At 43.9% G+C, this 14,066-nt stretch overlaps 1 protein-coding gene across 1 annotated transcript in view; it reads left to right on the plus strand.

Annotated features, from left to right (window-relative positions):
* Nucleotides 1–14,066, plus strand: part of CADPS (calcium dependent secretion activator) — a 520,576-nt gene that overhangs the window by 278,565 nt on the left and 227,945 nt on the right. Inside the window, 5 exon segments of the mRNA XM_030208035.1 lie at nt 4,140–4,241; nt 4,380–4,390; nt 4,393–4,426; nt 4,913–4,928; nt 12,521–12,644. Coding sequence (XP_030063895.1) covers nt 4,140–4,241; nt 4,380–4,390; nt 4,393–4,426; nt 4,913–4,928; nt 12,521–12,644 — 287 coding nt within the window.

Here is a 14,066-nt window from a genome sequence, read left to right on the forward strand (position 1 = left end):
ATTTGTTTTAAATTTACCACATTGTAGCTTCATCGCATGCCCCCTAGTCCTAGTATTTTGGAAAGCGTGAACAGACGCTTCACTAATACTAATACTTATCATTTTTATAGTACTGCTAGACTTACGCAGTGCTGTACGCTTGAACATGTTTTAACAGGAGCCCACATTGATAACTATGCCCCTAAGGAGCTCATTTTCAAAAAAGATAAACATTTAAAAAGTGGCAAAAATCAACATTTGGATGTTTGCTTACCAAAATCTTCAAATCGCTATTTTTGAATCCTGTTTTGCAGACATTTATCTATACAGTACGTCCAAATCACAAGGGGGTGTGTTGGGGGTAGGATTAGGGCATTCCTAACACTCGGATGTTTTTTTCTGCCATAATGGAACAAAACAAAAATACCCAGGGCTAAAATTAAGATGTTTTGAGCTAGACCTGTTTTAATCATGACTTAGCCACAAAAAAGTACCCTAAATGAACAGATGACCACTGACCCCCTTTCCCCCCACCAAAGAAACAGTACATACCAGCCTCTTTGACAGCTTCAGATGCTATAGCCAATCTTATTGGAGCAGCAAGCAGGTCCCTGGAGTCACCTAGTGGTCAGTGCAGTGCACTGTAGAGAAGGGGACCCAGGCCCATATCCCACTCTAACTGTTACACTTGTGGTGGAAAGTGTGAACCCTCCGAAACTCACTAAAACCTACTGTACGCAGATACGGGTGACACCTGTAGCCATAAGGGCTTTGTAGTGATGTACAGTTGGGTATAGTAGGTTTTTGGTGGGTTATAGAGGGCTCACCATATAAGGGGATAACGGTGAGATGTGTACTGAGGAGCTTTTATGTGAAGTCTACTGCAGTGCCCCCTAGTGTTCCCCACTGCTCTGCTGGGATGTCTGTGTGGACAGTCTACTAAGAATGTTGGCTCCTTGTACATCCCAATGTCTTGATTTTGTGCTTTTTTTTCACTTGGACGTTTTTATTTCGAAAATGAACCAAAAACATAAATGCACAGAGCACAAAAACATCTATCAAGTGGCAATTTTCAAAAAAAAAAAAAAAAAAAGACATTTTGCTGTTTTGAAAATCAACATATTTGTCGATCGGATTCTGGACGTATTGAGCAAAACGTCCAAGGTCGGACTTAGATGTCATATCAAAAATACCCCACTGTGTGTTACTGAGTATCAACCCTGATAATTTTGGGAGCACAGATTCTTCTCCTCATATGGGTTATGTGGAAACCTGTCTATGGGGAGCACCAATCAGTCAGTATTTCATCACCTGGAATGAATATGCATGACATAAATATGCATGTATTGGAGGCAGTGTATGCAAATTTATCTCATGCATATACATTGTGGATATTCTGAAAATTTGACTGACTGATATCCCCCTAAGGCAAGTTTAAGAAACGTTGGTCTAATGCATTTGAGATTAGAGGACGTGAACACTTGAACTGTCTGTCGCCTTTTACGTTGCCTGTATATTATGCAGGGAGTTTCAACACCCTATGTTGATTATTGTAATTCCTTATATAGCGCTATTAATGCGATTGTAAAGAACATAACGCATTTTGTACAAAAGACAGCAGCTAGGCTGATTTTTAAGTTGGATGAATTTCAGGAGGCTTCTCCATTGTTATACAAGTTACATTGAAAATTGGGCAGCGTATTTATTTTAAGGTAGCATGTCTGGTATGTAAGAGTTTTTATGGTTTGGGATCGGAGAATGTGACTCAACTTTTATCTATTCCACCTGCACAATTATTTTTGAGAAGTTGTTCTAAATTAACTTTGGATTTTCCTTCGATGCACAATGTTAAATTAAAATCCATTTTGGGAAGGGTATCAAATTACTAAAATATGGAATGTGTTCCAGTTCGTCTTAGTCACATCTCTTCATATTTACAGTTTCGCAAAGCTTTAAAAACTCCAGTGGCGTTCCTAGGGCGGCTGACACCCGGGGCAGATCGCCGATGCCTTCCCCTGGGAGCAGCGACCCCCCCCTGGCAAAAATACGCCCCCCCGGGTACATTTTTACCTGCTGGGGGGGTGCCGCGTGCCTGTCGGCTTCGCTCGTTCCATGCTCCCTCTGCCCCGGAACAGGAAGTAACCTGTTCCGGGGCAGAGGGAGCATGGAACGAGCGGCGCCGACAGGTGCATGGCACCCCCCCCAGCGGCGTGCACCCAGGGCAGACCGCACCCACTGCCCCCCCCCTAGGAACGCCACTGAAAACTCATTTGTCCTCTTTGCATTCAGTTCTGAGCGTTTTTTTTTTTTTTTTCGTGTAAATAATGTTCTGGTTGAATTTTGTATTGTAATTGTATTTCCCTTCTATTAGAAGTGATTATTAGTGTAATCTGCTTTGTAGCTGTGTTTAAAGGCAGACTATGAGTGATGTAAATAGAACAGAATATTATTTATTTATTAGGATTATTTACCACCTTTTTGAAGGAATTCATTTCAGACAGTGTACAGCAAGAATAAGTCAAATATAAGCAATAAACAATTGAAGCAGTAAAAAATATTCAAACAACAATTCAAAGTATGGTACATTACAATGTCAACACAATGCACAATAAAACATTTTAATAGACAGCATAGGGTAAGCAAAGATGGAATATATAGATAGATAAGACAGAATAACAGGAGTAAGAAAATAAGTTACTAATTTAAAGAAAGTTGCAAATGAGGTCAGACAGGTGCTTTAATGTTATTTTACCTAGGGTAGGAGTGGATAAACATCCTGCCGGTGTGTCATTACTTGAGTTTGTGTGTGAGTGGCTAACAAATTAATTAAATATTATTAAACATACATGCCCCTGAAATGTGAAAAAATAGACTTTCATTATTGCCTCTTAAATAATCTGTAAAAAAAGAATATATATAACATAGTTGTACTACAATCAGACTATACCATGCTATGCAATATTTAATTTGATTGTTTTTCTGTACTACATGCTTATGTATTACACAGCTATAAATTAATTGGTTTATCTGTACCTATATACCAGGGATTCTCAACCCATGCCACTTTCTATTTCGTGGTCCAACTTGCCCGGTTAAGTATGTGAGCAGCAGCACTGAATATGACTGGTGCCTATATAACTCCCAGCTCTGCCCCGAATTCACCGCTGGACCACCTCAACACTGCCTGGACAGTGCCACAATGGTCAAAGCTAGGGTTACCATATGTCCAGATTTACCCGGACATGTCCTCTTTTTGAGGACATGTCCGGGCAACCGGGCGGGTTTTTCCAGTCTGCCCGTTTGTCCAGATTTCTGGACAAACGGGCAGATTGCTAGCCTCCCTTCCCCTTACTTACTATTGCCCTGGTGGTCTAGTGACCTCTTCCACCTTCGGGGCAGGAAAGAGCCCCCTCTTTCCTGCTTGGAGCGTTGCCCTGCATGCATCCTTCCTGTTGCTGATCTCGGCGCCGATTCAAAATGGCCACCGAGAGTTGACGCGACCTCGTGAGACTTCACTTTGAGCAGCCATTTTGAATCGACGCCGAGATCAGGAACAGGAAAGATGCATGCAGGGCAGCGCTCCGGGCAGGAAAGAGGGGGCTCTTTCCTGCCCTGAAGAGGTCACCAGACCACCAGGGCAGTAGTAAGGTAAGGGGAGGGGGGTGACGGGGAGGGGGAGTGACGAGGTATGTGACAGGGGGGAGGGGAAAATGTGACAGGGGGCGGAGCGAGGGCGTGAAAGGGGCGGGGTGTGAAAGGGGGCATGGCGGAGTGTGTGGTGGGGTGGGACATATCTCCTCCTTTTTGGAGGACAAAATATGGTAAGCCAATACTTAGCATCACTGCCTAGTAAAGTGCCACTGAATACTGGCGGCCGGCCAGCTCAGCGTGGTTTAACTGTGTAGTTAAATTGCTTTGACTATCAGGCCTATAGTGGTGAGGTTTTTAAAATTTTATTTCTTAACGTTTATTTCTGTACAAACATCTTTTTGTATGGCCCTAAGTCGCACTGCATCCTGTCTCACATGACAGACAAACATATTTTCTAGAGAAACACTGTTATATTCCAAATTTTCTGATACTCTGTTGACTCTACAAATGACTCAATGGTGTCATGAGATGAAGTTTAGTAACTTGTGCTGTTTTTTTTGTCTGTTCAGGCCTGATGGGATAGGAACTGTAACAGTGGAAGAAAAAGAAAGGTTTGAAGAAATCAAGGAGCGACTCCGCTTACTTCTGGAGAATCAGATCACTCATTTTAGGTAAACTCTGCCAGTGTCTGTTTCCAGTTTTACAGATGCGAGAAAAGCATGTGGAGATCTATGTCCTGTATGTGATAACATGGTCAATATTCTTGAAATATGCATTAGAAAGAATTTAATGGTGTGTATTTTTTCTAGGTATTGTTTTCCATTGGTCGTCCTGAGGGTGCATTGAAAGCTACTCTGTCTCTTTGGAAAGGGTAAGTACACAGCAAAAACAAGACTACAATCATAGGTATTCACAATTTTTTAACAGATTTTTAAAAAGATAAGTTTCAACTCACTTCCAGCAATTTTGACCTCCAGCAGGTGAATAGCATACAAGCATTGTTTATTCTCCAAATAGTTACTGTCATAAAACAGAATATTCAGTCACTGTTAAGTTGAAAAATCAATAGGGCCACGCCTTGTAGCTCTGTGGAAGTTCTGGGTATTGTCAGGTAGGATTCAATCCTTGGCTCAAGATTTCTACTCCCCAGGTTACTCGTTCCTGAGGATGCTGTGGACACAGTACTCAAAAACCCTGGAGGGAATGAGTTGTGGAGGGGCATAATCGAAAGGGATGCCCAGGTTTTGCTGAGGGGCGGGGAAACCCTTATTATCGAAACAAGATGGACGTTCATCTTTCGTTTCGATAATACAGTTGGAGACGCCTAAATCCTGAAATTTAGGTCGTCCTTAGAGAAGGTCGTCCCTGGACTTGGTCGTTTCTGATTTTCGGCAATAATGGAAACCAAGCACGCCCATCTCAGAACGACCAAATCCAAGCCCTTTGGTCGTGGGAGGAGCCAGCATTCGTAGTGCACTGGTCCCCCTGACATGCCAGGACACCAGCTGGGCACCCTAGGGGGCACTGCAGTGGACTTCATAAATTGCTCCCAGGTACATAGCTCCTTACCTTGTGTGCTGAGCCCCCTAAATCCCCCCAAAACCCACTCCCCACAACTGTACACCACTACCATAGCCCTTACGGGTGAAGGGGGGCACCTAGATGTGGGTACAGTGGTTTGTGGTGGGTTTTGAGGGCTCACATTTACCACCACAAGTGTAATAGGTAGGGGGATGGGCCTGAGTCCGCCTGGCTGAAGTGCACTGCACCCACTAAATCTGCTCCAGGGACCTACATACTGCTGTAATGGACCTGAGTATGACATTTGAGGCTGGTATAGAGGCTGGCAAAAATATTTTTAAAGATGCTTTTTTAGGGTTGGAGGGGGTTAGTGACCACTGGGGGAGTCAGGGGAGGTCATCCCAATTCTCTCCGGTGGTCATCTGGTCAGTTCGTGCACCTATTTGTGTCTTGGTTGTAAAAAAACAGGACCAGGTAAAGTCGTCCAAGTGCTCTTCAGGGACGCCCTTTTTTTCCATTATGGGTCGAGGACGTCCATGTGTTAGGCACGCCCAAGTCCCGCCTTTGCTACGCCTCCGACATGCCCGCGTGAACTTTGGTAGTCCCCACGACGGAAAGCAGTTGGGGACGCCCAAAACCAGCTTTCGATTATACTGATTTGGACGACCCTGTGAGAAGGACACCCATCTTCCAATTTGTGTCGAAAGATGGGCGTCCTTCTCATTTGAAAATGATCCTGATAGTCATTTATTATTTATTGCAGTTTGATACAACATCTTTACTAAAAGAAGGATATGACAATTTACTGAAGTAAAGAAAGGAATGCCAGTGTCTATGTCTACTTGTAAAATATGTGCAAAATAAGATTATGCATATGGAGTGGAGGAGTAGCCTAGTGTTTGATGCAACAGACTTTGATCCTGGGGAACTGGGTTCATAAGCACATAAGCACCACCATACTGGGAAAAGACCAAGGGTCCATCAAGCCCAGCATCCTGTCTCCGACAGCGGCCAATCCAGGCTTCAAGAACCCGGCAACCCCCCCACCCCCCAAAAAAAAAATTTAATAATGTTCAATGGACTTTTCCCTCAGGAATCTGTCCAAACCCCCTTTAAATTCCATAAGGCCAGCTGCTGTCACTACATTCTCCGGCAACAAGTTACTACTACTACTACTACTACTACTACTATTTAGCATTTCTATAGCGCTACAAGGCATATGCAGCGCTGCACAAACATAGAAGAAGACAGTCCATGCTCAAAGAGCTTACAATCTAATAGACAAAAAATAAATAAAGTAAGCAAATCAAATCAATTAATGTGAACAGGAAGGAAGAGAGGAGGGTAGGTGGAGGCGAGTGGTTACAAGTGGTTACGAGTCAAAAGCAATGCCAAAGAGGTGGGCTTTCAGTCCAGATTTAAAGGTGGCCAAGGATGGGGCAAGACGTAGGGGCTCAGGAAGTTTATTCCAGGCGTAGGGTGCAGCGAGACAGAAGGCGCGAAGTCTGGAGTTGGCAGTAGTAGAGAAGGGAACAGATAAGAAGGATTATCCATGGAGCGGAGTGCACGGGAATGGGTGTAGGGATGGACGAGTGTGGAGAGATACTGGGGAGCAGCAGAGTGAGTACATTTATAGGTTAGTAGAAGAAGTTTGAACAGGATGCGAAAACGGATAGGGAGCCAGTGAAGAGTCTTGAGGAGAGGGGTAGTATGAGTAAAGCGACCCTGGCGGAAGATGAGACGGGCAGCAGAGTTTTGAACCGACTGGAGAGGGGAGAGGTAGTTCCAGAGTCTAACTACACGCCGAGTTCAATTCCCACTGCAGCTCTTGTGACTATGGGCTAGTCACTTAGGGGCCCCTTATACTAAGCTGTGTAGGCACCTACGTGTGCCCAACATGCACCAATTCAGAACTACCGTGTGGCCCAGGTGGTAATTTCACTTTAACGCAAGTCCAGTATGCGCGCTGGAAAACATATTTTATTTTCCGGCTCGTGGCGCTAACCGGATGGTCATCAGCATGATGATTACCACCCGGTTAATGGGTGAGACTTACCGTAAAGCCAGTGGGTGACGGTAAGGTCTCAGGCCCACAATGGACACACGCCAATTTTCATTTTGTCGCACATCCATTTTTGGCCCCCCAAAAAAGGCCTTTTTTGCAGGTGCGCTGAAAAATGGCCCTCATCTATCCAATACAACAGTGGCAGGCCATTTTTTGGCACACCTTAGTAAAAGGACCCCTAACCCTCCATTGCCCCAGGTACAAATAAGTACCTTTATATACTGTGTAAACCATCTTGAATGTAGTTGCCTAAACCACAGAAAGCGGTATATCAAGTCCCATTTCCCTTTCCCTATTTGAGATTTTACATGGAGTGTTGCTAGTGGAGGAGTAGCCATTATGCAAATCTCTTCATTCATATTCATTGTGGATATCCTGAAAACCTGACTGGCAAGGGGAACTCCAGGACCGGACTTGGGAAATACTCTTCTGTAACACTGTGCCTAAATTCCTGGGAATGCCAATTAACAACAATAATTGATTGTTGACACCTTGTTAACTCATTAATTTGCACCCACATATGTCCCGCATGCCCAAATTTGGGCAGCCGCTGTGGGTGACCTATAAAAATCTGAGATAAAGTGCACAAAAGTAATCAACCCGATATTTATCTGCGGCAGTCAGCATCTGTTTCAATCACCGACTGCTGTGGTTATGTTATACCCAAATGTTCAGTGCCAGCATCTGCTGGAAATATTCAGTGCCATTACCTAAATAATCATCTTATGAACGAACATAAGCATTGCTAAACTGGGACAGACCGAAGGTCTATCAAGCCCAAAATCCCATTTTCAACAATGGCCAATCCAGGTTACAAGTACCTGGCAAGATCCCAAAAACAGTAAAATAGATTTTATGCTGCTTATCCTAGAAATAAGCAGTGAATTTTCCCCAAGTCTATCTTAATAGTGGCTTATGGACTTTTCTTTTAGGAAATTATCCAAACCTATTTTAAATCCTGCTAAGCTGACTGCTTTTACCACATTCTCTGGCAACAAATTCCAGAGCTGAATGAAGACATATTTTCTCCGGTTTGTTTTAAATTGACTAATTAGGAACTTCTTTGCGTGCCCCCTTAGGACAGATTTTGTTGTTGTGAGATTAGGGAGTGAAGAGGAGTCCTTGTCTAGGGGGGATCAGGCGACCCTCAGGGGGAGGAATGCTGGCTTCGGCCTAACCCCTGGTAAGCCTTTCCTCAGCTGAGAGGTGCCCAGCTGTACCACCGGCTGCCTTTCAGGTGCTGTGGAGGACTTGCAGCTCATCTGCATATCCTTACAGCCTTCTCCGGGGTGACACCCAGGTTCACTCCGATCCACTCAGGGCCTCCACTCTAGATGCCGCGCGCCGGGGCATTTTTCTCCTTACATCTAATCTTCTTCCCAGTTGTAAAGTACCTCAGTCGTTTATGGCCCCTATTCACATTCTCTTCCTAGCCCTGTCCCTTCCTAATCTTTTCCCTGACCCCCTACCTCTCTCCGCTACAGGAACTCACTGCCCATCCATCGACTTCAACACCTCAACTTCTCTCCTACCCTCTTCCTCCCTCTTGGCTTTTAATCTTCGTCTCTTTCTTCCCTCCATTTTGCCTTCCCCATTCCACCTAAATACCTCTCACCTTCGACGCCTTCGTGGCCACACTTCTACTCTCCTCCGCTCTCTTTTACTCCTTCTCTTACTCTCAGCCGGTGACATCAATCCCAATCCTGGCCCTCCTCACCAACTATTATCCCAATTCTACAGATCTCACCGCGACCTCTCTAACCTCATCTCTATTCCTCTACTCCCCTTCTCTTCTCTGCCCTTCTCTTGCGCCCTATGGAATGCCTGCTCTATCGGTAACAAACTCCCCTATATCCAGGACCTCTTTATCTCGCGTCACCTCCATCTGCTCGCCATAACAGAAACCTGGTTCTGCCCTGATGACTCTGCTTCAGTCGCAGCCCTCTGCCATGGCGGTTATCTTTTTTCACATACTCCTCGCCCTGCTGGTCGTGGGGGCGGTGTTGGACTACTTCCTCCTCCAGATTTCAACCTCTTCTTCCACCTCAATCTCACTGTTTTTCCTCCTTTGAAATCCACTCTATCCGCCTTTTCTCTCCTCTGCCTCTTCGAATAGCGGTCATTTATCGTCCCCCTGATAAGTCCCTTTCATCCTTTCTCAGTGACTTTGATGCCTGGCTTGCCTTCTTCCATGATCCTTCCTCCCCCTCTCAAATCCTTGGTGACTTTAATATTCCTGCTAATGATCCTTCCAACTCTTTTTATATTTCCAAGTTACTCGCTTTAACATCCTCCTTTAATCTCCAACTATGCTCCACCTCCCCCACTCATCAAAATGGTCACTGTCTTGATTCATCTTCTCCTCCAACTGTTCACCCTCTAGTTTCCTTGCCTCTGATCTTCCCCTCTCTGATCACCATCTTATAACTTTCACACTTAAATCTCCTCCCTCCCAGTCCCGTCCTATCTTATCTAATTTATCTAGGAATCTTCACGATATTGACCCTTCATCTCTATCCTCCCATGTTTCAAACCTCCTCTCTACTGTGGCACCATCCACCATCTGTCAACGAGGCTGTTTCTTCTTACAACAATACTCTATCCTCTGCCTTAGACACTATTGCACCTTTGATGACCCGCCCTATAAGGCGTACAAAACCCCAACCTTGGCTGACTTCTAATATCCACTACCTACGTTCCTGTACCCGCTCTGCCGAACGCCTCTGGCGGAAATCTCGGGCCCTTGCTGATTTCTTACACTTTAAGTTCATGCTGATCTCCTTCCAATCTGCTCTTTTACGCGCCAAAGAGGATTATTATATCCAACTGACCAACTCTCTTTGCTCTAACCCTCGACTTTTCTTCACCACATTGAACTCTCTCCTCAAGGTGCCCCCTCCCCTAACTCCCCCTTCATTATCTCCTCAGACCCTTGCTGAATTCTTTCACGACAAGGTTCAAAAGATAAACCTTAAATTCTCTACCTTGCCACCTCTCCCTCCACTAGTCCGTTCCCCTCTCTCTCCTTCCCCTCATTCCTTTTCCTCCTTTCCTGAAGTTACTATAGAGGAAACTACACTTCTCCTTTCTTCCTCAAAATGTACCACCTGTTCCTCTGATCCCATTCCCACCCACCTTCTTAATGCCATCTCACCTGCTCTTATTCCTTTTATCTGTCACATTCTCAACCTCTCACTTTTCACTGCAACTGTCCCTACTGCCTTTAAACATACTGTGGCCACACCTCTCCTTAAGAAGCCTTTACTCGACCCTACTTGTCCCTCTAATTACTGACCCATCTCCCTCCTCCCTTTTCTCTCCAAATTACTTGAGCGTGCTGTTCACCGCCGCTGCCTTGATTTTCTTTCCTCACATGCTATTCTTGACCCACTACAATCTGGTTTTCGCCCTCTCCACTCAACCGAAACTGCGCTTACTAAAGTCTCCAATGACCTATTACTGGCTAAATCCAGAGATCTCTATTCCATCCTCATTCTTCTTGATCTTTCCGCTGCTTTTGACACTGTCGATCACAGCATACTCCTCAATACCCTGTCCTCACTTGGATTCCAGGGCTCTGTCCTTTCCTGGTTCTCTTCCTACCTCTCCGTCCGCACCTTCAGTGTTCACTCTGGTGGATCCTCTTCTACTTCTATCCCTCTGCCTGTCGGCGTACCTCAGGGTTCTGTTCTTGGTCTCCTCCTCTTTTCTATCTACACTTCTTCCCTTGGTTCATTAATCTCATCCCATGGCTTTTCCTACCATCTCTATGCTGATGACTCCCAAATCTACCTTTCTACCCCTGATATCTCACCTTGCATCCAAACCAAAGTTTCAGCGTGCTTGTCTGACATTGCTGTCTGGATGTCTCAATGCCACCTGAAATTAAACATGACCAAAACCGAGCTTCTCATTTACCCCCCCCAAACCCACCTCCCTACTCCCCCCGTTTTCTATTTCTGTTGATGGCTCTCTCATTCTCCCTGTCTCCTCAGCTCGAAACCTTGGGGTCATCTTTGACTCCTCTCTCCTTCTCTGCTCATATCCAGCAGATCACCAAGACCTGTCATTTCTTTCTTTACAACTTCTGTAAAATCCGCCCCTTTCTTTCTGAGCACTCTACCAAAACCCTCATCCACACCCTTGTCACCTCTCGTTTAGACTACTGCAATCTGCTTCTTGCTGGCCTCCCACTTAGTCACCTCTCCCCTCTCCAATCGGTTCAAAACTCTGCTGCCCGTCTCGTCTTCTGCCAGGGTCGCTTTACTCATATTACCCCTCTCCTCAAGTCGCTTCACTGGCTCCCTATCCATTTTTGCATCCTGTTCAAACTTCTTCTACTAACCTATAAATGTACTCACTCTGCTGCTCCCCAGTATCTCTCCACACTCGTCCTTCCCTACACCCCTTCCCGTGCACTCCGCTCCATGGATAAATCCTTCTTATCTGTTCCCTTCTCCACTACTGCCAACTCCAGACTTTGCGCCTTCTGTCTCGCTGCAACCTACGCTTGGAATAAACTTCCTGAGCCCCTATGTCTTGTCCCATCCTTGGCCACCTTTAAATCTAGACTGAAAGCCCACCTCTTTAACATTGCTTTTGACTCGTAACCACTTGTAACCACTCGCCTCCACCTACCCTCCTCTCCTCCTTCCTGTACACAATAATTGATTTGATTTGCTTACTTTATTTTTTGTCTATTAGATTGTAAGCTCTTTGAGCAGGGACTGTCTTTCTTCTATGTTTGTGCAGTGCTGCATACGCCTTGTAGCGCTATAGAAATGCTAAATAGTAGTAGTAGTAGTAGTAGGATTTGAAGAGTTATGGATGTTGGCAGGTGCTCAGAAGAGTGGACATTTTGGGGGATCGAAAGGGGTCTAGATGTTGGAGGGGATTGGAAGGGTAGAAAGTTTGGGAGGGATTGGAAGGGTTATGGATAATGGGGCTGAGCATCGGAAAATGGGTTGATTTTGTCAGCGGTGGCTGTCTGGAGGTGAGGGCATGGCTGGTGTTAGGAACAGCAATTTCAAAAAGCTACTTTCATGTGTAAGAGGGGTAGTGCTGCACGTTTTTCTTCTCCATGTGCAGCATTGTGAAATCACTGCTTTGCTGCATGTAAATCGATACACATGTGCAGCCCCGCATCTGTTTTACAGGGGGCTCTATGCTTAACCGAGTCTCTTGTAAATACTATAGGAATTCTCCACATCCTGACATGAACGTGTAAATATCCTTTTCTAAAATCTGCCTCAGTATTATAATTTCATGCTTCCAACTAGCCAAAGAATGTTGCTTATTCTGTTGAAATATTATAAAAGTTCAGCAATATTGTGACTCGGTGATCGATGTTTCTCTTATCTCAAGGTCTTGATGAAAGATATAGTCACTCCTGTCCCTCAAGAAGAGGTGAAAAATGTGATCCGTAAATGCTTAGAACAAGCAGCCTTGGTCAACTACACTCGGCTCTCCGAATACGCCAAAATCGAAGGTAAGGCAAACTCAATGAAATAGCATTATAAACTTTACATCGCATCATTCTGTGGAATAATAACTAGATATAATTTTCTATTAGCATGTAATTTATTTTAAATTTTAAATTCTAACAGGTTAAAATCAAAACCTTCTTTTTCTGTTTCTTTTTCCATGGGGGAGAATAAGTTACAGTTAACGAATTCAGTATGACTCCAAATTAGTTTGTAGTTTGCTTGATCAATGGTGTATAATATTGCTGTTTATTTGCCCTTGTTTTAAAGAAAAATCACCAGGTGTCATCGTTTCAATGAAAAAAGAGACAGTATTGATTTTGACGTGCAGCAATGGCTTGTAGGTATGCTTGTCAAATGTGAGAAATGTATTATTCATGCTTTCTGATTTCTATTTGGAGGTTCAATAACTTTCTTGAGTAGTGTTTCAAAAGCATTTATAGTGCATAGGAGAAGCTGACAGATGTTGCCCTTGTTGCCAAACTTTCTTTAGCTCTGATTTCAACGTAATACGGAGTAATTGTCGAACACTTGTTTCCATTAGATAAAAAGCTGTCGATTCATAAAGAAATATGCTCTCAGATCTTCAACAATTATATAGATGAATTCATCCGAGCTTAAGATGTGTCAACTGTAAAATGGCACCATGTGTAATAAATGTGGAATTTGGAAGTCTCTATGTGCATGTGGCTTATATCTTGTGTTTTAGTCTGTGTCTTGTATGAGATATGAATGAGTGGTAGATACGTCTTCTACAAAATGCTATTATTATACTAACTAGATAAACCCACTACTTTAAATACTGTACTTGTATTCAAAATCCTAATTTCCATAGGGATCAGGGTGGTTAGCAGTCAGATTTCAGTACTATGTACATGTCCTCTCTTTTTCGGTTTTGTGTTTGACCATGCAAATTGTGTACCAGTGGTAATGAAATCATTGTTATGCATCCAGTGAGAAACACTTAAGAATTGGGCACTAAAAGGATGTTTATCAATTGCTGACTTGGTAATGAGCGACAAAAATAGAGGACAAAGGAAGCTTTGATAAGCACTGTATTATCAGTCAATTTAGCGAACTATTCCACCTCACAGGACACGTAATGGCTAAATTTGGTAAGCTACACTGTTGAACTAAGCTAGACATGGATGGAGAACGATTAAGATCAATAACCGTTCTGGTGGTATGGATGCCTCCGTGAAACACCAACTTCCTACACTTCTATAGAAATAACATTAACCTTTTGGTAAGATCTGCTCTCTTCTTTCAGATAAAGCTATGCAAAAACATACTTTAAGATCTGTAAGTAAAAATGCATTCATTTCCAAAGTAGAACACTTTAGTGTATACTTTCCTTTTGTGCCTCAATTCTTCTTGGTTGTGTTAATTACCTTGCCCTCTTTTGCACTGTGACTTACAGGTCTGGG

Source organism: Microcaecilia unicolor, chromosome 6, assembly GCF_901765095.1.
Source record: "Microcaecilia unicolor chromosome 6, aMicUni1.1, whole genome shotgun sequence".
Taxonomy (NCBI): domain Eukaryota; kingdom Metazoa; phylum Chordata; class Amphibia; order Gymnophiona; family Siphonopidae; genus Microcaecilia; species Microcaecilia unicolor.